This window comes from Oncorhynchus masou, chromosome 31 (assembly GCF_036934945.1).
Source record: "Oncorhynchus masou masou isolate Uvic2021 chromosome 31, UVic_Omas_1.1, whole genome shotgun sequence".
Lineage (NCBI taxonomy): Eukaryota > Metazoa > Chordata > Actinopteri > Salmoniformes > Salmonidae > Oncorhynchus > Oncorhynchus masou.
Genome location: NC_088242.1, coordinates 100,950,357 through 100,977,003, shown reverse-complemented (window position 1 = coordinate 100,977,003; position 26,647 = coordinate 100,950,357). Strand labels below are relative to the sequence as shown.

Sequence of the window (26,647 nt, the reverse complement as noted above, 5' to 3'; positions counted from 1 at the left end):
GTTTTAAAAATTGTATAAAAGGCCTACGTTTTGTCGAACACCAGGAAGAGTTGTGGGGATCCATAATAAGTACAAATACCTATCAGATTCCAAAATCTATTAGTTACTGCAGACCATATTTGATACAGGAAGTCAATGGAGCCTACTGTTTCTAGCCTAGCCTTACTACTGCTCGGGTCAGGCAGCCTGGATACCATGGTAACAGCAGGGGACTTTGACCACTCCTCTTGTTCTGTTGAGCAATCTGATTCTTTTGAGCTGCTTACCTATCGTATTATCAGATTCCAATACCTATCAGTTACTATATGAAAGAGATCCCACCAATCCCTTGTCATCTCTTTTAATGTGACGGTAGTAAATGTGACGGTAGTAAAGTATCTGTTGGCGAGCAGGGAGACAGACACATGCTGTAAACTGAATGTTCAGGTTGTGGCTGATGCTTTGATTTACATTGGAATGTGTGGAATGCTCAGTGGTGACAGAAATAGACTCGTCCTCGTGACATTTGAAAAAGCCCTGTATACAGATGAAACAGTAGTCAAACAAATAGCATATCAGTATTGAAGTGTTATTGACGTTGCTGAAAAATGTAGGGTTTAAACAGTTCAGTGTTTGTCTCTCTGTCCTGTCCTGTGTTGCTGTCTGACCTGTCCTGTCATGCTTTCTGAGCTGTCCTGTCATGCTTTCTGAGCTGTCCTGTCTGGGTCTCTGTCCTGTCTGGGTCTCTGTCCTGTCTGGGTCTCTGTCCTGTCTGGGTCTCTGTCCTGTCTGGGTCTCTGACCTGACCTGTCTTGTTCTGTGTCCTGACCTGTCTTGTTCTGTGTCCTGTCTTGTTTTGTGTCCTGTTTTCTCTTGCTTTATTACCTGTCCTGTCTTGATCTCTGAGCTGTCCTGTGTTGCTGTCTGTCCTGTCTTGTTCTCTGAGCTGACCTGTCTTGTTCTCTGAGCTGACCTGTCTTGTTCTCTGAGCTGACCTGTCTTGTTCTCTGAGCTGACCTGTCTTGTTCTCTGAGCTGACCTGTGTTGCTGTCTTGTTCTCTGCGCTGACCTGTCTTGATCTCTGAGCTGACCTGTGTTGCTGTCTGTCCTGTCTTGTTCTCTGAGCTGACCTGTCTTGTTCTCTGAGCTGACCTGTCTTGATCTCTGAGCTGTCCTGTGTTGCTGTCTGTCCTGTCTTGTTCTCTGAGCTGACCTGTCTTGTTCTCTGAGCTGACCTGTCTTGTTCTCTGAGCTGACCTGTCTTGTTCTCTGCGCTGACCTGTCTTGTTCTCTGAGCTGACCTGTATTGCTGTCTGACCTGTCTTGTTCTCTGCGCTGACCTGTCTTGTTCTCTAAGCTGTCCTGTGTTGCTGTCTGACCTGTCTTGCTCTGTGCGCTGACCTGTCTTGCTCTGTGCGCTGACCTGTCTTGCTCTGTGCGCTGACCTGTCTTGTTCTCTGCGCTGACCTGTATTGTTCTCTGCGCTGACCTGTATTGTTCTCTGCGCTGACCTGTCTTGTTCTCTGCGCTGACCTGTCTTGTTCTCTGCGCTGACCTGTATTGTTCTCTGCGCTGACCTGTATTGTTCTCTGCGCTGACCTGTGTTGCTGTCTGAGCTGTCCTGTCTTGTTCTTTGTGCTGTCTTGCAACATTGCCCTAAAAAGATGTCGTTCTGATAGTGTTGCTGTTTCTCTGTCCTGCAGGGATCAGGATCTGGCTGAGGCCCTGGACTCTGGAGGCTCTGACCTGGAGCTAGAGATGGACATACAGGGGGAGCTGGGGTTGGGGGGAGGGCTGGGGCTGGATGGGGAAGAGGCCGGGGAGGTTATTCGAGTCCAGGAGCTACCAGCCCAGCAGAGAGCCAAGCTGTGGAAGGTGAGCGAGGTCAGGGTTCGTGGGTTCGGCCTACCGTAACAGAGGGGGAGGAATTAGACTAGGGATAGAATGGGAGGGGGTCAGAGGGGGTGGTCAGGGTGAGGGGGTGGTCAGGGGGTGGGATTGATTTTATATATATTTTTCCTGTAAAGCACGTTGAGTTGCTTTCCATGTCTGAAATGTGCTGTATAAATAAAGCTTGATTTGATTTGATTTGATTAGGGATGAGATGGAACTAGGAATGGGGTGGGACTAAGGAAGGGGTTGGCGGGTCAGAGGGTGAGGGACCAGGGAGGGGGGTCAGAGGGTGAGGGACCAGGGAGGGGGGGTCAGAGGGTGAGGGACCAGGGAAGGAGTGTGACTAGGGAGGGGGTGGGGGGGTCGGAGGGTGAGGGACTAGGGAGGGCATGGGGGGGTCAGAGGGTGAGGGACCAGGGAGGGGGGTCGGAGGGTGAGGGACTAGGGAGGGGGTGGGGGGGTCAGAGGGTGAGGGACCAGGGAGGGGGGTCGGAGGATGAGGGACTAGGGAGGGGGTGGGGGGGTCAGAGGGTGAGGGACCAGGGAGGGGGGTTGGAGGGTGAGGGACTAGGGAGGGCATGGGGGGGTCAGAGGGTGAGGGACCAGGCAGGGGGGTTGGAGGGTGAGGGACTAGGGAGGGTGTGGGGGGGTCAGAGGGTGAGGGACAGGGAGGGGTGTAGAAGGGTCAGAGGGTGAGGGTCCGGGGGGGGGTCAGAGGGTGAGTGTCCAGGGTGGGGGTGGGGGGTCAGAGGGTGAGGGACAGGGGAGGGGTGTAGAAGGGTCAGAGGGTGAGGGTCCAGGGAGGGGGGGTCAGAGGGTGAGGGACTAGGTAGGGGGGGGGGGGGTCAGAGGGTGAGGGAGGGACTAGGGAGGGGGGACATCTCTAATCTGTTTAGCTGATAATTGGTTTGTTGACCCCCAACGTTAGCAGACACCACTCCACTGTTGATTAGCTGCTCAATGATGAGAACAGAAGACAAGCATAGACTGAGTACTGAGCATATCTCATAGCTAGAGCCAGGAGGTTTACCTGTCCGGGAACAACTCTGAGCCATCAGTGGTTCTCAGTAGTTTCCCAGTCTGTCTCCTCCTGTGTGTTGGGGTAACTGTCAGCTACCAATTGACGATCTGGTCCTGTCTGTCAGCTACCAACTGACGATCTGGTCCTGTCTGTCAGCTACCAACTGACGATCTGGTCCTGTCTGTCAGCTACCAACTGACGATCTGGTCCTGTCTGTCAGCTACCAACTGACGATCTGGTCCTGTCTGTCAGCTACCAACTGACGATCTGGTCCTGTCTGTCAGCTACCAACTGACGATCTGGTCCTGTCTGTCAGCTACCAACTGACGATCTAGTCCTGTCTGTCAGCTACCAACTGACGATCTGGTCCTGTCTGTCAGCTACCAACTGACGATCTGGTCCTGTCTGTCAGCTACCAACTGACGATCTAGTCCTGTCTGTCAGCTACCAACTGACGATCTGGTCCTGTCTGTCAGCTACCGACTAGTTGGTGTGTTTTGTCAGATTGCGCTGAATGTGGAAGGTAAAGGAGACAGTCTGTCCTCGTGGGATGGAGTCCTGGATCTTCCAGAACAGAACCTTATACACACCCGCTGCCAGCAGCTCATTGGTGAGTGACTGTTACATACAGTATCTATGTTATATATACAGTACCAGTCAAAGGTTTGGACACACTGACTCATTCAAGGTCCAGGGATGTTACTATTTTCTACATTGTAAAATAATATTGAAGACATCAAAACTATGAAATACATATGGAATCATGTAGTAACCAAAAAAGTGTTAATCAAATCAAAATATATTTCAGATTCTTCAAAATAGCCACCCGTTGCCTTGATAACAGCTTGGCACACGCTTGGCATTCTCTCAACCAGCTTTACCTGGAATACTTTTCCAACAGTCTTGAAGGAGTTCCCACATATGCTGAGCACATGTTTTCTGCGGTCCAACTCACCCCAAGCCATCTCAATTGGGTTGAGGTTTGGTGATTGTGGAGGCCAGGTCATCTAATGCAGCACTCCATCACTCTCCTTCTTGGTCAAATAGCCCTTACACAGCCTGGAGGTGTGTTGGTTCATTGTCCTGTCAAAAAACAAATGATAGTCCCAATAAGCGCAAACCAGATGGGATGGTGTATCGCTGCAGAATGCTGTGGTACCCATGCTGGTTAATTAAGTGTGCCTTGAATTGTAAATAAATCACTGACCGTGTCACCAGCAAAGCACCATCACACCTCCTCCTCCATGCTTCACGAGGGGAACCACACATGCAGAGATCATCTGTTCGCCTACTCTGCGTCTCACAAAGACACAGCGGTTGGAACCAAAAATCTAAAACTTGGACTCATCGGACCAAAGGACAGATTTCCACTGGTCTAATATCCATTGCTCGTGTTTCTTGGCCCAAGCAAGTCTCTTTTTATTGGTGTCCTTTTGTAGTGGTTTCTATGCAGCAATTTGACTATGAAGGCCTGATTCATGCAGTCTCCTCTGAACAGTTGATGATGAGATGTGTCTGTTACTTGAACTCTGCAAAGCATTTATTTAAGTGAAATAAGCGATAAATTAACAGTAAATATTACACTCACAGAAGATCCAAAAGAATAAAGATATTTCAAATGTCATATGTCTATATACAGTGTTGTAACAAGGTGCAAATGGTTAAAGTACAACAGGGAAAATAAATAAACATAAATATAGATTGTATTTACAATGGTGTTTGTTCTTCACTGGTTGCCCTTTTCTTGTGGCAATAGGTCACAAATCTTGCTGCTGTGATACACACTGTGGTATTTCACCCAGTAGATATGGGAGCTTATCAAAAACGGGTTGTTTTCAAATTCATTGTGGATCTGTGAAATATGTGTCTCTAATATGGTCATACATTTGGCAGGAGGTTAGGAAGTGCATCTGTTTCCACCTCATTTTGTGGTCAGTGAGCACATAGTCTGTCTTCTCTTGAGAGCCAGGTCTGCCTACGGTGGCCTTTCTCAATTGCAAGTCTATGCTTACTGAGTCTGTACATAGTCAAAACTTTCCTTAATATTGGGCCAGTCACAGTGGTCAGGTATTCTGCCGCTGTGTACTCTCTGTTTAGGGCCAAGTAGCATTCTGGTTTACTCTTTTTTGTGTGTGTGATTATTTTCAGTGTGTCAAATACTGACCTTGTTGTTTTCTCATGGTTTGGTTGGATCTAAATGTGTTTCTGTCCTGGGGGTCTGTTTGTGTTTGGGAACAGAGCCCCAGGACAAGCTTGCTTAGGATCTCTTCTCCATCATTTTGACTGTCGTTTCTCTTTGCTTATTTAAGCTGTTCTTGCCATAATGTGGACTTGGTATTTTACCAAATAGGGCTATCTTCTGTATACCACCCCTGCCTTGTCACATCAAAACTGATTGGCTCAAACGCATTAAGAAGGAAAGAAATTCCACAAATTAACTTTGAAGAAGGCACACCTGTTAATTGAAATGTATTCCAGGTGACTACCTCATGGAGCTGGTTGAGAGAATGCAAGGGTAGCCTAGTGGTTAGAGCATTGGACTAGTAACTGAAAGGTTGCAAGTTCAAATCCCCGAGCTTACAAGGTACAAATCTGTTGTTCTGCCCCTGAACGTTCCTAGGCCGTCATTGAAAATAAGAATTTGTTCTTAACTGACTTGCCTAGTTAAATAAAGGTAAAATTAAAAATAAATAAAAAGTGTGCAAAGCTGTCATCAAGGCAAAGGGTGGCTACTTTGAAGAATCTCAAATATAAAAAATATTTTGATTTGTTTAGAACTTTTTTGGTTACTACATGATTCCATATGTGTTATTTCATAGTTTTGATGTCTTCACTATTATTCTACAATGTAGAAAATAGTAAAAGAAATAAAGAAAAACCCTGTAATGAGTAAGTGTCCAAACCTTTGTTTGCTACTGTATATACTGTGCCTATGGAAAGTATTCAGACCCCTTGACTTTTTGCACATTTTGTTACATTACAACCTTATTCTAAAATTGATTAAATAGTTTTCCCCCCCTCATCAATCTACACACAATACCACATGACAAAGCAAAAACTTTTTTTTATTTTTAACATTTTTGCTAAATTATAATAAATAAATATGACAATTTACCTAAGTATTCAGAACCTTTTACTCAGTACTTTGTTGAAGCACTTTTGGCAGCGATTACAGCCATGAGTCATTTTGGGTAAGACGCTTCAAGCTTGGCACGCCTGTATTTGGGGAGTTTCTCCCATTCTTCTCTGAAGATCCTCTCAAACTCCGTCAGGTTGGATGGGGAGCGTCACTGCACAGCTATTTTTAGGTCTCATGTGAATCCAGAGCATCCCAAACATGCTCAATGAGTAACATGTCTGGTGAGTATGTAAGCCATGGAAGAACTGGGACATTTTCAGCTTCTAGGAAATGTGTACAGATCCTTGTGTGACATGGTGCAGTGCATTATCATGCTGAAACATGAGGTGATGGTGGTGGATGAATGGTACAACAATGGGCCTCAGGATCTCGTCACGGTATCTCGGTGCATTCAAATTGCCATTTATAAAACGCAATTTTGTTTGTTGTCTTTAGCTTATGGCTGCCCATACCATAACCCCCCCCCACCACCACCATGTTGCACTCTGTTCACAACGTTGACATCAGCAAAATGCCAGCCCACACGACGCCTGCGGTACGCCAAATTCTCTAAAATTACATTGGAGGCGGCTTGTGCTAGAGAAATTAACATTAAATTCTCTTGCAACCGCTCTGGAGGATATTCTTGAAGTCAGCATGCCAATTGCACGCTCCCTCAAAACGAGACATCTGTGGCATTGTTTAATCAGCTTCTTGATATACCACATCTGTCAGGTCGATGGATTGTCTTGGAAAAGGAGAAATGCTCACTAACAGGGATGTAAACTAAATTGTGCACATTTGAAATAAGCTTTTTGTGCGTATGGAACATTTCTGGCATCTTTTATTTCAGCTCATGAAACATGGGACCAACACTTTACATTTTTGTTCAGTGTATATTATATTCTACCTGCCCTGCTCAAGACAATTCATAGGATGGATAATTATTTGTCTTGCATAGCTCGGTCACAATGCTGTCTCCTGGAGCTCGGACACAATGCTGTCTTCTGGAGCTCGGACACAATGCTGTCTCCTGGAGCTCGGTCACAATGCTGTCTCCTGGAGCTCGGACACAATGCTGTCTCCTGGAGCTCGGTCACAATGCTGTCTCCTGGAGCTCGGTCACAATGCTGTCTTCTGGAGCTCGGACACAATGCTGTCTTCTGGGGCTCGGTCACAATGCTGTCTTCTGGAGCTCGGTCACAATGCTGTCTTCTGGAGCTCGGTCACAATGCTGTCTTCTGGGGCTCGGTCACAATGCTGTCTTCTGGAGCTCGGTCACAATGCTGTCTTCTGGAGCTCGGTCACAATGCTGTCTCCTGGAGCTCGGACACAATGCTGTCTTCTGGAGCTCGGTCACAATGCTGTCTTCTGGAGCTCGGTCACAATGCTGTCTCCTGGAGCTCGGTCACAATGCTGTCTCCTGGAGCTCGGACACAATGCTGTCTTCTGGAGCTCGGACACAATGCTGTCTTCTGGAGCTCGGTCACAATGCTGTCTTCTGGAGCTCGGTCACAATGCTGTCTTCTGGAGCTCGGTCACAATGCTGTCTTCTGGAGCTCGGTCACAATGCTGTCTTCTGGAGCTCGGTCACAATGCTGTCTTCTGGAGCTCGGTCACAATGCTGTCTTCTGGAGCTCGGTCACAATGCTGTCTTCTGGAGCTCGGTCACAATGCTGTCTTCTGGAGCTCGGTCACAATGCTGTCTTCTGGAGCTCGGTCACAATGCTGTCTTCTGTGGCACGGTCAGTAATGCTCTCTTCTGTGGCTCGGTCAGTAATGCCCTCTTCTGTGGCTCGGTCAGTAATGCCCTCTTCTGTGGCTCGGTCATTAATGCTCTCTTCTGTAGCTCGGTCACAATGCTCTCTTCTGTAGCTCGGTCACAATGCTGTCTTCTGTAGCTCGGTCACAATGCTGTCTTCTGTAGCACGGTCAGTAATGTTGAGAATAGACAATAGAAACATAAGTCCAAACACAAGCTGGGTTCTCATACAGTTTGGGTCTTATGCAGAAACTGTCAGCTGTCATCAGCTTTGCACAATCCTTTCTCTGCCTGATAGCAGGGTGGGTTAGGCAGCAGAACTGACATGGAGACTGCTCCAGGGCTCAGTGCCCCATGAAGGGCTGACTTTACTGCGCTGAGCCCTGGAGCAGTCTCCATGTCAGTTCTGCTGCCTAACCCAGGAAAACCCCAGGCCTTACCTCCAGGAGTAGGCCAGCACATGGTGCCACAGTGAAGAGACACAAACTGAGGGAGAGAATGTTCTAGTGGGTTGAAGAATCAATCCTGAGACCTTTCTTTGGCATCTTGTTTGCTAGTATCTTATTTCAATCAATTTCTTCAAGACACATTTGCTTGAAAGGTTCTCTGCTGGCTAAGGGCCATATGTATCCAGTATCAGGGTGGGATGGCTGATCTAGGATCAGGCCCCACCCCTGTCCATGTCATCTTATTCATTATGATCTAGGATCAGGCCCCACTCCCGTCCATGTCATCTTATTCATTCTGATCTAGGATCACCCCCCCCCCCTGTCCATGTCATCTTATTCATAATGATCTAGGATCAAGCCCCCCCCCCTGTCCATGTCATCTGATCTAGGATCAGGCCCCCCCCTCTCCATGTCATCTTATTCATAATGATCTAGGATCAGGCCCCCCCCCCTGTCCATGTCATCTGATCTAGGATCAGGCCCCCCTGTCCATGTCATCTTATTCATAATGATCTAGGATCAAGCCCCCCCCCTGTCCATGTCATCTTATTCATAATGATCTAGGATCAGGCCCCACTCCCGTCCATGTCATCTTATTCATAATGATCTAGGATCACCCCCCCCCTGTCCATGTCATCTGATCTAGGATCAGTCATCTTATTCTGTGCCCCCCCCTGTCCATGTCATCTGATCTAGGCCCCCCCCCCGTCCATGTCATCTTATTCATAATGATCTAGGATCAGCCCCCCTGTCCATGTCATCTTATTCATAATGATCTAGGATCAGGCCCCCCCCCCCCGTCCATGTCATCTTATTCATAATGATCTAGGATCAGGCCCCCCCCTGTCCATGTCATCTTATTCATAATGATCTAGGATCAGGCCCCCCCCCCGTCCATGTCATCTTATTCATAATGATCTAGGATCAGGCCCCCCCCCCCCCCCCCCTGTCCATGTCATCTTATTCATAATGATCTAGGATCAGGCCCCCCCCCCCACGTCCATGTCATCTTATTCATAATGATCTAGGATCAGGCCCCCCTGTCCATGTCATCTGATCTAGGATCAGGCCCCACTCCCGTCCATGTCATCTTATTCATAATGATCTAGGATCAGGCCCCCCCCCCATGTCCATGTCATCTTATTCATAATGATCTAGGATCAGCCCCCCCGTCCATGTCATCTTATTCATAATGATCTAGGATCAGGCCCCCCTGTCCATGTCATCTTATTCATAATGATCTAGGATCAGGCCCCCCCCTGTCCATGTCATCTTATTCATAATGATGTAAAATCCTAGATCAGCACTCCTACTCTGAGAGGTTTGATGCAAATGACTCCTGGATGATTTTACTGAACTCTGTTTCCATGCTGTCTTTCTCCTGACAGTGAGGCTAAGTGTAAGGACCTGTAACCTCTGACCTTGTGTCTCTGCTTCCTGTCTCCAGACCAGCTGGGGTGCGTGGCGGAGGAGGAGGGGCGTGACATGGTGTCTGATGTAGAGTCTGTCATCACGTTCTACTGTAAGTCCCGAAACATCACCTTCACCCCTGACCTCTCCTGGCCACACCTCCTCAAACCCCTGCTGGGCCTGCAGCTGCCCCGCTCCGATCTCTACAACTGCTTCTACGCCATCATGAATAAATATATCCCACGGTGAGACACACACCTCTACAATAGATATATACCACGGACAGACACACACCTCTACAATAAATATATACCACGGACAGACACACACCTCTACAATAAATATATACCACGGACAGACACACACCTCTACAATAGATATATACCACGGACAGACACACACCTCTACAATAGATATATACCACGGACAGACACACTCCTCTACAATAGATATATACCACGGACAGACACACTCCTCTACAATAGATATATACCACGGACAGACACACACCTCTACAATAGATATATACCACGGACAGACACACACCTCTACAATAGATATATACCACGGACAGACACACACCTCTACAATAGATATATACCACGGACAGACACACTCCTCTACAATAGATATATACCACGGACAGACACACACCTCTACAATAAATATATACCACGGACAGACACACACCTCTACAATAGATATATACCACGGACAGACACACACCTCTACAATAGATATATACCACGGACAGACACACACCTCTACAATAGATATAGACCACGGACAGACACACACCTCTACAATAGATATATACCACGGACAGACACACTCCTCTACAATAGATATATACCACGGACAGACACACACCTCTACAATAGATATATACCACGGACAGACACACACCTCTACAATAGATATATACCACGGACAGACACACACCTCTACAATAGATATATACCACGGACAGACACACACCTCTACAATAGATATATACCACGGACAGACACACTCCTCTACAATAGATATATACCACGGACAGACACACACCTCTACAATAGATATATACCACGGACAGACACACACCTCTACAATAGATATATACCACGGACAGACACACTCCTCTACAATAGATATATACCACGGACAGACACACACCTCTACAATAGATATATACCACGGACAGACACACTCCTCTACAATAGATATATACCACGGACAGACACACACCTCTACAATAGATATATACCACGGACAGACACACTCCTCTACAATAGATATATACCACGGACAGACACACACCTCTACAATAAATATATACCACGGACAGACACACACCTCTACAATAGATATATACCACGGACAGACACACACCTCTACAATAGATATATACCACGGACAGACACACACCTCTACAATAGATATATACCACGGACAGACACACACCTCTACAATAGATATATACCACGGACAGACACACACCTCTACAATAGATATATACCACGGACAGACACACACCTCTACAATAGATATATACCACGGACAGACACACACCTCTACAATAGATATATACCACGGACAGACACACTCCTCTACAATAGATATATACCACGGACAGACACACACCTCTACAATAGATATATACCACGGACAGACACACACCTCTACAATAGATATATACCACGGACAGACACACTCCTCTACAATAGATATATACCACGGACAGACACACTCCTCTACAATAGATATATACCACGGACAGACACTCCTCTACAAGTCTATAGATATATACCACGGACAGACACACACCTCTACAATAGATATATACCACGGACAGACACACACCTCTACAATAGATATATACCACAGACAGACACACACCTCTACAATAGATATATACCACGGACAGACACACACCTCTACAATAGATATATACCACGGACAGACACACACCTCTACAATAGATATATACCACGGACAGACACACTCCTCTACAATAGATATATACCACGGACAGACACACACCTCTACAATAGATATATACCACGGACAGACACACACCTCTACAATAGATATATACCACGGACAGACACACACCTCTACAATAGATATATACCACGGACAGACACACACCTCTACAATAGATATATACCACGGACAGACACACTCCTCTACAATAGATATATACCACGGACAGACACACACCTCTACAATAGATATATACCACGGACAGACACACTCCTCTACAATAGATATATACCACGGACAGACACACACCTCTACAATAGATATATACCACGGACAGACACACACCTCTGCAATAGATATATACCACGGACAGACACACACCTCTACAATAGATATATACCACGGACAGACACACTCCTCTACAATAGATATATACCACGGACAGACACACTCCTCTACAATAGATATATACCACGGACAGACACACACCTCTACAATAGATATATACCACGGACAGACACACACCTCTACAATAGATATATACCACGGACAGACACACACCTCTACAATAGATATATACCACGGACAGACACACTCCTCTACAATAGATATATACCACGGACAGACACACTCCTCTACAATAGATATATACCACGGACAGACACACTCCTCTACAATAGATATATACCACGGACAGACACACACCTCTACAATAGATATATACCACGGACAGACACACACCTCTACAATAGATATATACCACGGACAGACACACTCCTCTACAATAGATATATACCACGGACAGACACACACCTCTACAATAGATATATACCACGGACAGACACACACCTCTACAATAGATATATACCACGGACAGACACACACCTCTACAATAGATATATACCACGGACAGACACACACCTCTACAATAGATATATACCACGGACAGACACACACCTCTACAATAGATATATACCACGGACAGACACACACCTCTACAATAGATATATACCACGGACAGACACACACCTCTACAATAGATATATCCCACGGACAGACACACACCTCTACAATAGATATATACCACGGACAGACACACTCCTCTACAATAGATATATCCCACGGACAGACACACACCTCTACAATAGATATATACCACGGACAGACACACTCCTCTACAATAGATATATACCACGGACAGACACACACCTCTACAATAGATATATACCGCGGACAATCCTCAGCAATCAACCAGGTTTTTAGAAATGTTTGCAAATTTATTGGGGGAAAAAACAACTTATTTACATAAGTATTCAGACCCTTTGCTATGAGACTCGAAATTGAGCTCAGGTGCATCCTGTTTCCATTGATCATCCTTGAGATGTTTCTACAACTTGATTGGAGTCCAACTGTGGTAAATTCAATTGATTGGAAAAGGCACACACCTGTCTATATAAGGTGTGTCTATAAGTCCACGAGGTCAAAGGAACTGCCTTAGAGCTCCAAGACAGGATTGTGTCGAGGCACAGATCTGGGGAAGGGTACCAAAAAATGTCTACAGTATTGAAGGCCCCCAAGAACACAGTGGCCTCCATCATTCTTAAATGGAAGAAGTTTGGAACAACCAAGACTCTTCCTAGAGCTGGCTGCTCGGCCAAACTGAGCAATCGGGGGAGAAGGGCCTTGGTCAGGGAGGTGACCAAGAACCTGATGATCACCCTGATAGAGCTCCAGAGTTCCTCTGTGGAGATGGGAGAAACTTCCAGAAGGACAACCATCTCTTCAGTAGTCCACCAATCAGGCCTTTATGGTAGAGTGGCCAGACGGAAGCCACTCCTCAGTAAAAGGACATGAACGCCTGCTTGTAGTTTGCCAAAAAGTCCCCAAAAGTCTGACCATTCGGAACAAGATTCTCTGGTCTGATGAAACCAAGATTGAACTCTTTGACCTGAATGCCAAGCGTCACGTCTGGAGGAAACCTGGCACCATCCATACAGTGAAGCATGGTAGCGGCAGGGTAGCCTAGAGTGTTGGCCTAGTAACCAAAAAGTTGCAAGTTCGAATCCCCGAGCTGACTTGGTACAGATCTGTTGTTCTGCCCCTGAACAGGCAGTTAACCCACTGTTCCTAGACCAGTTAACCCACTGTTCCTAGACCAGTTAACCCACTGTTCCCAGGCCATCATTGAAATAAGAATTTGTTCTTAACTGACTTGCCTGGTTAAATAAAGGGTTTTTAAAAATGGTGGTGGCAGCATAATGCTGTGGGGATGTTTCTCAGGGACTGAGAATTAGTCAATTAATCATCAAGCCGTTGACTAATTAAATCAGGTGTACCAGTTTAGGGTTAAGCAAAAGTGAAACTTCTTGGGGGTGAGGAGTGGGTTGGGAAACTCTGATCTTGATGACTGTATTGAAGCCAACACCTCCATCTTGGCTCTCCCCCACCATTGTGTTGAATCCAACACCTCCATCTTGGTACTCCCCCACCACTGTGTTGAAGCCAACACCTCCATCTTGGCTCTCCCCCACCACTGTGTTGAAGCCAACACCTCCATCTTGGCTCTCCCCCACCACTGTGTTGAAGCCAACACCTCCATCTGGTACTCCCCAACCGTTGTGTTGAAGCCAACACCTCCATATTGGCTCTCCCCCAACATTGTCTTGAAACCAACACCTCCATCTTGGTACTCCCCCACAATTTTGTCTTGAAACCAACACCTCCATCTTGGTACTCCCCCACAATTTTGTTAAAGCCAACACCTCCATCTTGGCTCTCCCCCACCATTGTGTTTAAGCCAACACCTCCATCTAGGCTCTCCCCCACCATTGTGTTTAAGCCAACACCTCCATCTTGGCTCTCCCCCACCATTGTGTTTAAGCCAACACCTCCATCTTGGCTCTCCCCCACCATTGTGTTGAAGGCAACACCTCCATCTTGGAACTCCCCCACCATTGTGTTGAAGCCAACACCTCCATCTTGGCTCTCCCCCACCAGTGTGTTAAAGCCAACACCTCCATCTTGGCTCTCCCCCACCATTGTACGTTTGCAGGAAGCTATAGAAATGCATGTATTAATGTCTACATTAATTTATACCATGTTTATTCTCTTACAGACACCTTAATGCATACTGTACATTATATTATGCTAAACATGATGAATGTTTAATAACACTAGGTGTAACAGTACGTCTTCCTGTCCAGGGACTGTGTAGTGAAGGGCCGTCCGTTCCACCTGTACAGACTGCTGCTTCAGTATCATGAACCAGAACTCTGCTCCTTCCTCGACACCAAGAAGATCACCCCAGACTCCTACACTATACACTGGGTAGGTCTATCTAACCCCAGACTCCTACACTATACACTGGGTAGGTCTATCTAACCCCAGACTCCTACACTATACACTGGGTATGTCTATCTAACCCCAGACTCCTACACTATACACTGGGTATGTCTATCTAACCCCAGACTGGGTATGTCTATCTAACCCCAGACTCCTACACTATACACTGGGTATGTCTATCTGACCCCAGACTCCTACACTATACACTGGGTATGTCTATCTAACCCCAGACTCCTACACTATACACTGGGTATGTCTATCTAACCCCAGACTCCTACACTATACACTGGGTATGTCTATCTAACCCCAGACTGGGTATGTCTATCTAACCCCAGACTGGGTATGTCTATCTAACCCCAGACTGGGTATGTCTATCTAACCCCAGACTGGGTATGTCTATCTAACCCCAGACTGGGTATGTCTATCTAACCCCAGACTGGGTATGTCTATCTAACCCCAGACTCCTACACTATACACTGGGTATGTCTATCTAACCCCAGACTCCTACACTATACACTGGGTATGTCTATCTAACCCCAGACTCCTACACTATACACTGGGTATGTCTATCTAACCCCAGACTGGGTATGTCTATCTAACCCCAGACTGGGTATGTCTATCTAACCCCAGACTCCTACACTATACACTGGGTATGTCTATCTAACCCCAGACTCCTACACTATACACTGGGTATGTCTATCTAACCCCAGACTGGGTATGTCTATCTAACCCCAGACTCCTACACTATACACTGGGTATGTCTATCTGACCCCAGACTCCTACACTATACACTGGGTATGTCTATCTAACCCCAGACTCCTACACTATACACTGGGTATGTCTATCTAACCCCAGACTCCTACACTATACACTGGGTATGTCTATCTAACCCCAGACTGGGTATGTCTATCTAACCCCAGACTGGGTATGTCTATCTAACCCCAGACTGGGTATGTCTATCTAACCCCAGACTGGGTATGTCTATCTAACCCCAGACTGGGTATGTCTATCTAACCCCAGACTGGGTATGTCTATCTAACCCCAGACTCCTACACTATACACTGGGTATGTCTATCTAACCCCAGACTGGGTATGTCTATCTAACCCCAGACTGGGTATGTCTATCTAACCCCAGACTGGGTATGTCTATCTAACCCCAGACTGGGTATGTCTATCTAACCCCAGACTCCTACACTATACACTGGGTATGTCTATCTAACCCCAGACTCCTACACTATACACTGGGTATGTCTATCTAACCCCAGACTGGGTATGTCTATCTAACCCCAGACTCCTACACTATACACTGGGTATGTCTATCTGACCCCAGACTCCTACACTATACACTGGGTATGTCTATCTAACCCCAGACTCCTACACTATACACTGGGTATGTCTATCTAACCCCAGACTCCTACACTATACACTGGGTATGTCTATCTAACCCCAGACTGGGTATGTCTATCTAACCCCAGACTGGGTATGTCTATCTAACCCCAGACTGGGTATGTCTATCTAACCCCAGACTGGGTATGTCTATCTAACCCCAGACTGGGTATGTCTATCTAACCCCAGACTGGGTATGTCTATCTGACCCCAGACTGGGTATGTCTATCTAACCCCAGACTGGGTATGTCTATCTAACCCCAGACTGGGTATGTCTATCTAACCCCAGACTGGGTATGTCTATCTAACCCCAGACTGGGTATGTCTATCTAACCCCAGACTGGGTATGTCTATCTAACCCCAGACTGGGTATGTCTATCTAACCCCAGACTGGGTATGTCTATCTAACCCCAGACTCCTACACTATACACTGGGTATGTCTATCTAACCCCAGACTCCTACACTATACACTGGGTATGTCTATCTAACCCCAGACTCCTACACTATACACTGGGTATGTCTATCTAACCCCAGACTCCTACACTATACACTGGGTATGTCTATCTAACCCCAGACTGGGTATGTCCTACACTATACACTACACTGGGTATGTATGTCTATCTAACCCCAGACTCCTACACTATACACTGGGTATGTCTATCTGACCCCAGACTCCTACACTATACACTGGGTATGTCTATCTAACCCCAGACTCCTACACTATACACTGGGTATGTCTATCTGACCCCAGACTGGGTATGTCTATCTAACCCCAGACTGGGTATGTCTATCTAACCCCAGACTAACCCCAGACTCCTACACTATACACTGGGTATGTCTATCTAACCCCAGACTCCTACACTATACACTGGGTATGTCTATCTAACCCCAGACTCCTACACTATACACTGGGTATGTCTATCTAACCCCAGACTCCTACACTATACACTGGGTATGTCTATCTAACCCCAGACTCCTACACTATACACTGGGTATGTCTATCTAACCCCAGACAGGGTATGTCTCTAACCCCAGACTACACTATACACTGGGTATGTCTATCTAACCCCAGACTCCTACACTATACACTGGGTATGTCTATCTAACCCCAGACTCCTACACTATACACTGGGTATGTCTATCTAACCCCAGTCTATCTAACCCCAGACTCCTACACTATACACTGGGTATGTCTATCTAACCCCAGACTCCTACACTATACACTGGGTATGTCTATCTAACCCCAGACTCCTACACTATACACTGGGTATGTCTATCTAACCCCAGACTCCTACACTATACACTGGGTATGTCTATCTAACCCCAGACTCCTACACTATACACTGGGTATGTCTATCTAACCCCAGACTCCTACACTATACACTGGGTATGTCTATCTAACCCCAGACTCCTACACTATCTAACCCCAGACTGGGTATGTCTATCTAACCCCAGACTGGGTATGTCTATCTAACCCCAGACTCCTACACTATACACTGGGTATGTCTATCTAACCCCAGACTCCTACACTATACACTGGGTATGTCTATCTAACCCCAGACTGGGTATGTCTATCTAACCCCAGACTGGGTATGTCTATCTAACCCCAGACTGGGTATGTCTATCTAACCCCAGACTGGGTATGTCTATCTAACCCCAGACTGGGTATGTCTATCTAACCCCAGACTGGGTATGTCTATCTAACCCCAGACTGGGTATGTCTATCTAACCCCAGACTCCTACACTATACACTGGGTATGTCTATCTAACCCCAGACTCCTACACTATACACTGGGTATGTCTATCTAACCCCAGACTCCTACACTATACACTGGGTATGTCTATCTAACCCCAGACTCCTACACTATACACTGGGTATGTCTATCTAACCCCAGACTCCTACACTATACACTGGGTATGTCTATCTAACCCCAGACTCCTACACTATACACTGGGTATGTCTATCTAACCCCAGACTCCTACACTATACACTGGGTATGTCTATCTAACCCCAGACTCCTACACTATACACTGGGTATGTCTATCTGACCCCAGACTGGGTATGTCTATCTAACCCCAGACTGGGTATGTCTATCTAACCCCAGACTGGGTATGTCTAACCCCAGACTCCTACACTATACACTGGGTATGTCTATCTAACCCCAGACTCCTACACTATACACTGGGTATGTCTATCTAACCCCAGACTGGGTATGTCTATCTAACCCCAGACTCCTACACTATACACTGGGTATGTCTATCTAACCCCAGACTCCTACACTATACACTGGGTATGTCTATCTAACCCCAGACTCCTACACTATACACTGGGTATGTCTATCTAACCCCAGACTCCTACACTATACACTGGGTATGTCTATCTAACCCCAGACTCCTACACTATACACTGGGTATGTCTATCTAACCCCAGACTCCTACACTATACACTGGGTATGTCTATCTAACCCCAGACTCCTACACTATACACTGGGTATGTCTATCTAACCCCAGACTGGGTATGTCTATCTAACCCCAGACTGGGTATGTCTATCTAACCCCAGACTCCTACACTATACACTGGGTATGTCTATCTAACCCCAGACTCCTACACTATACACTGGGTATGTCTATCTGACCCCAGACTGGGTATGTCTATCTAACCCCAGACTGGGTATGTCTATCTAACCCCAGACTGGGTATGTCTATCTAACCCCAGACTGGGTATGTCTATCTAACCCCAGACTGGGTATGTCTATCTAACCCCAGACTGGGTATGTCTATCTAACCCCAGACTCCTACACTATACACTGGGTATGTCTATCTAACCCCAGACTCCTACACTATACACTGGGTATGTCTATCTAACCCCAGACTCCTACACTATACACTGGGTATGTCTATCTAACCCCAGACTCCTACACTATACACTGGGTATGTCTATCTAACCCCAGACTCCTACACTATACACTGGGTATGTCTATCTAACCCCAGACTGGGTATGTCTATCTAACCCCAGACTCCTACACTATACACTGGGTATGTCTATCTAACCCCAGACTCCTACACTATACACTGGGTATGTCTATCTAACCCCAGACTGGGTATGTCTATCTAACCCCAGACTCCTACACTATACACTGGGTATGTCTATCTAACCCCAGACTCCTACACTATACACTGGGTATGTCTATCTAACCCCAGACTCCTACACTATACACTGGGTATGTCTATCTAACCCCAGACTCCTACACTATACACTGGGTATGTCTATCTAACCCCAGACTCCTACACTATACACTGGGTATGTCTATCTAACCCCAGACTGGGTATGTCTATCTGACCCCAGACTGGGTATGTCTATCTAACCCCAGACTCCTACACTATACACTGGGTATGTCTATCTAACCCCAGACTCCTACACTATACACTGGGTATGTCTATCTAACCCCAGACTCCTACACTATACACTGGGTATGTCTATCTAACCCCAGACTCCTACACTATACACTGGGTATGTCTATCTGACCCCAGACTCCTACACTATACACTGGGTATGTCTATCTAACCCCAGACTCCTACACTATACACTGGGTATGTCTATCTAACCCCAGACTCCTACACTATACACTGGGTATGTCTATCTAACCCCAGACTCCTACACTATACACTGGGTATGTCTATCTAACCCCAGACTCCTACACTATACACTGGGTATGTCTATCTAACCCCAGACTGGGTATGTCTATCTAACCCCAGACTCCTACACTATACACTGGGTATGTCTATCTAACCCCAGACTCCTACACTATACACTGGGTATGTCTATCTAACCCCAGACTCCTACACTATACACTGGGTATGTCTATCTAACCCCAGACTCCTACACTATACACTGGGTATGTCTATCTAACCCCAGACTCCTACACTATACACTGGGTATGTCTATCTAACCCCAGACTCCTACACTATACACTGGGTATGTCTATCTAACCCCAGACTCCTACACTATACACTGGGTATGTCTATCTAACCCCAGACTGGGTATGTCTATCTAACCCCAGACTCCTACACTATACACTGGGTATGTCTATCTAACCCCAGACTCCTACACTATACACTGGGTATGTCTATCTAACCCCAGACTCCTACACTATACACTGGGTATGTCTATCTAACCCCAGACTGGGTATGTCTATCTAACCCCAGACTCCTACACTATACACTGGGTATGTCTATCTAACCCCAGACTCCTACACTATACACTGGGTATGTCTATCTAACCCCAGACTCCTACACTATACACTGGGTATGTCTATCTAACCCCAGACTCCTACACTATACACTGGGTATGTCAGTACAGCCTATTAGGTTTGAAATGTTACCTTGCAGTGGGATGGTGGATTGTGACTGGTATGTTGTGTATCCTACAGCTCGGCAGTCTGTTCTCCAGTCACTGCCTACCAGAGGTGACTCAGGCCATGTGGGACTTTTACCTCCAACAGGCTGACCCCTTCCTCATCTTCTTCCTCCTGCTCATCATCCTCGTCAATGCCAAGTACCCACTATTACATCATATTCATAATACAAACCAGATTACAACACACAGCTACCGCAAATTACTATCACAAACGTATCAATACCAGGTCTTCAGTGCTTTGATATTCCTTTATTACTTTTGGTTCCCCCTAGAGATAACATCCTGTTTGTTCCCCCACTAGAGATAACATCCTGTTTGTTCCCCCCCTAGAGATAACATCCTGTTTGTTCCCGCCCTAGAGATAACATCCTGTTTGTTCCCCCACTAGAGATAACATCCTGTTTGTTCCCCCACTAGAGATAACATCCTGTTTGTTCCCCCACTAGAGATAACATCCTGTTTGTTCCCCCCCTAGAGATAACATCCTGTTTGTTCCCCCACTAGAGATAACATCCTGTTTGTTCCCCCACTAGAGATAACATCCTGTTTGTTCCCCCACTAGAGATAACATCCTGTTTGTTCCCCCACTAGAGATAACATCCTGTTTGTTCCCCCACTAGAGATAACATCCTGCAACAAGAAGGGGACAGTAAAGAAGATATCATTAGTAAGTTATCTGCTTCTGGATTCAACTTCTAGGCTGCTGTGTGTTGAATGCAGGGATCTAACCTGTGTGTTTGTTACAGAGATGTTGGAGGACTCTCCTGCCCTGTTAGAGGCTGATGATATAGAAGACCTGTTCTCTCTGGCCCAGTATTACTGGAGCAAGACCCCTCTGTCTCTCAGAAAGGTAAAGTACTGTTATGGGTCCCTCCTTATACAGCTGGCATGGGGCCCTGCTCAATACAGCTGGCATGGGGCCCTGCTCAATACATCTGGCATGGGGCCCTGCTCAATACAGCTGGCATGGGGCCCTGCTCAATACAGCTGGCATGGGGCCCTGCTCAATACAGCTGGCACGGGGCCCTGCTCAATACAGCTGGCACGGGGCCCTGTTCAATACAGCTGGCACGGGGCCCTGCTCAATACAGCTGGCACGGGGCCCTGCTCAATACAGCTGGCACGGGGCCCTGCTCAATACAGCTGGCACGGGGCCCTGCTCAATACAGCTGGCACGGGGCTCTGCTCAATACAGCTGGCACGGGGCTCTGCTCAATACAGCTGGCACGGGGCCCTGCTCAATACAGCTGGCACGGGGCTCTGCTCAATACAGCTGGCACGGGGCTCTGCTCAATACAGCTGGCACGGGGCCCTGCTCAATACAGCTGGCACGGGGCGAATACCTTACTGTAAAATGCTTACTTTCAAGCTCTTAACCAACAAGTTTTCAGAATATAGAGTTAAGAAAATACTTACCTAAATAAAGTTATATACAAGGGGTACCGGTACAGAGTCAATGTGGAGGCTATATACAGGGGGTACCGGTACAGAGTCAGTGTGAAGGTTATATACAGGGGGTACCGGTACAGAGTCAGTGTGAAGGCTATATACATGGGGTACCGGTACAGAGTCAATGTGGAGGCTATATACAGGGGGTACCGGTACAGAGTCAATGTGGAGGCTATATACATGGGGTACCGGTACAGAGTCAATATGGAGGCTATATACAGGGGGTACCGGTACAGAGTCAATGTGGAGGCTATATACATGGGGTACCAGTACAGAGTCAATGCGGAGGCTATATACAGGGTGTTACGGTACAGAGTCAATGTGGAGGCTATATACAGGAGGTACTGGTACCGAGTCAGTGTGAAGGCTATATACATGGGGTACCGGTACAGAGTCAATGTGGAGGCTATATACATGGGGTACCGGTACAGAGTCAATGCGGAGGCTATATACAGGGTGTTACGGTACAGAGTCAATGTGGAGGCTATATACAGGAGGTACTGGTACCGAGTCAGTGTGAAGGCTATATACATGGGGTACCGGTACAGAGTCAATGTGGAGGCTATATACATGGGGTACCGGTACAGAGTCAATGCGGAGGCTATATACAGGGTGTTACGGTACAGAGTCAATGTGGAGGCTATATACAGGAGGTACTGGTACCGAGTCAGTGTGAAGGCTATATACAGGGGGTACCGGTACAGAATCAATGTGGAGACTATATACAGGGGGTACCGGTACAGAGTGAAAAGTCTATGACTTGGGTGGCAGGAGTCTTTGACATTTGTTAGGGCCTTCCTCTGACACCGCCTAATATAGAGGTCCTGGATGGTAGGAAGTTTGGCCCCAGTGATGTACTGGCCCATTCTCACTACCCTCTGTAGCGCCTTACGGTCAGATGCTGAGTAGTTGCCATACCAGGCAGTGATGCACTCGATGGTGCAGCTGTAGAACCTTTTGAGGATCTGGGGACCCATGCCAAATCTTTTCAGTTTCCTGAGGGGGAAAAGGTGTGGTAGTGCCCTCTTCACAACTGTCTTGGTGTGTTCGGACCATTCTAGTTTGTTGGTGATGTGGACACCAAGGAACTTGAAACTCTCGACCCGCTCCACTACAGCCCCGTTGATGTTAATGGGGGCCTGTTCAGCCCGCCCTTTCCTGTATTCCACGATCAGCTCCTTTTGTCTTGCTCACATTGAGGGGGAGGTTGTTGTCCTGGCACCACCCGGCCAGGTCTCTGACCTCCAACCCTATAGGCCGTCTCATCTTTGAGGGGGAGGTTGTTGTCCTGGCACCACCCGGCCAGGTCTCTGACCTCCAACCCTATAGGCCGTCTCATCTTTGAGGGAGAGGTTGTTGTCCTGGCACCACCCGGCCAGGTCTCTGACCTCCTCCCTATAAGCTGTCTCATCGTTGTCGGTGATCAGGCCTACCACTGTTGTGTCGTCAGCGAACTTAATGATGGAGTTGGAGTGGTGCCTGGCCATGCAGTCATGGGTGAACAGGGAGTACAGGAGGGGACTGAGCACACACCCGAGGGCCCCAGTGTTGAGGATCAGTGTGGTGGATGTGTTCTTCCCTACCCTTACCAGCTGGGGACGCCCCGTCAGGAAGTCCAGGATCTAGTTGCAGAGGGAGGTGTTTAGTCCCAGGATCCTTAGCTTATTGATGAGCTTTGAGGGCACTATGGTGTTGAACGCTGAGCTGTAGTCAATTAACAACATTCTCAGTACAACACAACTAACATGGAGCCCGGTTGAATATAACTGAAGTTGCTGCAGGCCCATGCAGTAAGTGGCAGTATTGTGAGGGAAGAAGAAGGTAAATGTCATTGGAGAATACCTTTACATTTCTCTGAACTGTTTTAATTCTCTTCTTTGGGTCATGTTAAGTTGCTTTCATAATGTATGTAGCAGTATGTCTCTGTGGGTGTAGGAGAACCAGACGTTGACTCTCTCTGTCTATTGGAGAACCAGACGTTGACTCTCTCTGTCTATTGGAGAACCAGACGTTGACTCTCTCTCTCTGTGTCTGTAGGAGAACCAGAACTTGTTTGGGTCCAGCCTGGTGGCACTGAAGGAGGAAGACATGGATCTGAGTCAGGCTCTCTGTCTCCCTGTGTCTGTCCCTGAGATACTGCAGGCCAACCAGCTGCAGCCTGTGAGTAACAGCACCCCTGAGGTGCGTTCAACAAGGCTTTCATTTTCGGTGAACATGTTACTGTAGTGACAGTTTTAGTTGGACTGAAAATGTTAGTGGAAAATCAAATGGCTAATTACTGTAAGGATTAATGTAGCATTTTAGTAGCAATAACCAAACTACAAATTACTTTGATATTCCTACTACATGTAATAGAAATGTCTCTATCGACCTGTCCCAGGAAGGGGTTCGGTTCTTTGTGGTGGACTGTCGACCTGCTGAGCAGTACAACGCTGGACACCTCTCTACTGCCTTCCACCTGGACTCAGACTTGGTGAGACCTAGGGGGGGGGGGCTGGAGACTAGGGAGAGGAGAATGGGGAGAGGGGACGGTAGAGGAGAATGGGGAGAGGGGACGGTGGAGGAGAATGGGGAGAGGGGGATGATGGAGGGGAATGTGGAGGGGGGGGGGACGATGGAGGAGAATGGGGAGAGGGGGCGGTGGAGGAGAATGGGGATGGGGGGATGATGGAGGGGAATGTGGAGGGGGGGGGACGATGGAGGAGAATGGGGAGAGGGGGCGGTGGAGGAGAATGGGGAGAGGGGACGGTGGAGGAGAATGGGGAGAGGGGACGGTAGAGGAGAATGGGGAGAGGGGACGGTGGAGGAGAATGGGGAGAGGGGGATGATGGAGGGGAATGTGGAGGGGGGGGAAATGTGGAGGAGGGGGACGATGGAGGAGAATGGGGAGAGGGGGCGGTGGAGGAGAATGGGGATGGGGGGATGATGGAGGGGAATGTGGAGGGGGGGGGACGATGGAGGAGAATGGGGAGAGGGGGCGGTGGAGGAGAATGGGGAGAGGGGACGGTGGAGGAGAATGGGGAGAGGGGACGGTAGAGGAGAGTGTGGGGGGGGACGATGGAGGAGAGTGTGGGGACGGTGGAGGAGAGTGTGGGGTGGGACGATGGAGGAGAGTGTGGGGGGGACGGTGGAGGACAGTGTGGGGGGACGGTGGAGGAGAGTGTGGGGGGGGCGGTGGAGGAGAATGGGGAGAGGGGGCGGTGGAGGAGAATGGGGAGAGGGGACGGTGGAGGAGAGTGTGGGGGGACGGTAGAGGAGAGTGTGGGGGGGACGATGGAGGAGAGTGTGGGGACGGTGGAGGAGAGTGTGGGGTGGGACGATGGAGGAGAGTGTGGGGGGACGGTGGAGGAGAGTGTGGAGGGGGGCGGTGGAGGAGAGTGTGGGGGGACGGTGGAGGACAGTGTGGGGGGGGACGGTGGAGGAGAGTGTGGGGGGGCGGTGGTGGAGAGTGTGGGGGCGGTGGAGGAGAGTGTGGGGGGACGATGGAGGAGAGTGTGGGGGCGGTGGAAGAGAGTGTTGGGGGGACGATGGAGGAGAGTGTGGGGGGACGGTGGAGGAGAGTGTGGAGGGGGACGGTGGAGGAGAGTGTGGAGGGGGGCGGTGGAGGAGAATGTGGGGGGATGGTGGAGGAGAGTGTGGAGGGGGGGTGGTGGAGGAGAATGTGGGGGGACGGTGGAGGAGAGTGTGGGGGGGACGGTGGTGGAGAATGTTGGCGGGACGATGGAGGAGAGTGTGGGGGGGACGGTGGAGGAGAGTGTGGGGGACGATGGAGGAGAGTGTGGGGGGACGGTGGAGGAGAGTGTGGAGGGGGCGGTGGAGGAGAGTGGGGGGGACGGTGGAGGAGAGTGTGGGGGGGGCGGTGGTGGAGAGTGTGGGGGGGACGGTGGAGGAGATTGTGGGGGGACGGTGGAGGAGAGTGTGGGGGGCGATGGATGAGAGTGTGGGGGGGCGGTGGAGGAGAGTGTGGGGGGGGCGGTGGAGGAGAGTGTGGGGGGACGGTGGAGGAGAGTGTGGGGGACGGTGGAGGGGGACGGTAGAGGAGAGTGTGGGGGGGACGGTGGAGGAGAGTGTGGAGGGGGACGGTGGAGGAGAGTGTGGGGGGACGGTGGAGGAAAGTGTGGAGGGGGACGGTGGAGGAGAGTGTGGAGGAGAGTGTGGAGGGGGCGGTGGAGGAGAGTGTGGAGGGGGGCGGTGGAGGAGAATGTGGGGGGACGGTGGAGGAGACTGTGGGGGACGGTGGAGGGGGGACGGTAGAGGAGAGTGTGGAGGGGGGACGGTGGAGGAGAGTGTGGGGGGGCGGTGGTGGAGAGAATGTGGGGGGACGATGGAGGAGAGTGTGGGGGGGACGGTGGAGGAGAGTGTGGGGGGAACGGTGGAGGAGAGTGTGGGGGACGGTGGAGGAGAGTGTGGGGGGACGGTGGAGGAGAGTGTGGGGGGAACGGTGGAGGAGAGT

General features: G+C 48.4%; 1 protein-coding gene across 4 annotated transcripts in view; it reads left to right on the top strand.

Annotated features, from left to right (window-relative positions):
* Positions 1-26,647, top strand: part of tbc1d23 (TBC1 domain family, member 23) — a 71,961-nt gene that overhangs the window by 17,700 nt on the left and 27,614 nt on the right. For 2 of the 4 annotated variants that reach the window (XM_064952680.1, XM_064952682.1), the window contains exons 2-10: positions 1,683-1,854; positions 3,398-3,503; positions 9,670-9,877; positions 14,804-14,927; positions 20,759-20,883; positions 21,366-21,412; positions 21,492-21,595; positions 24,232-24,354; positions 24,575-24,667. In XM_064952680.1, the coding sequence (XP_064808752.1) occupies positions 1,683-1,854; positions 3,398-3,503; positions 9,670-9,877; positions 14,804-14,927; positions 20,759-20,883; positions 21,366-21,412; positions 21,492-21,595; positions 24,232-24,354; positions 24,575-24,667 (1,102 nt within the window). Of the gene's footprint in view, positions 1-1,682; positions 1,855-3,397; positions 3,504-9,669; positions 9,878-14,803; positions 14,928-20,758; positions 20,884-21,365; positions 21,413-21,491; positions 21,596-24,231; positions 24,376-24,574; positions 24,668-26,647 lie in introns of all 4 variants that reach the window. The other 2 variants (XM_064952681.1, XM_064952679.1) reach the window with 1 other exon arrangement.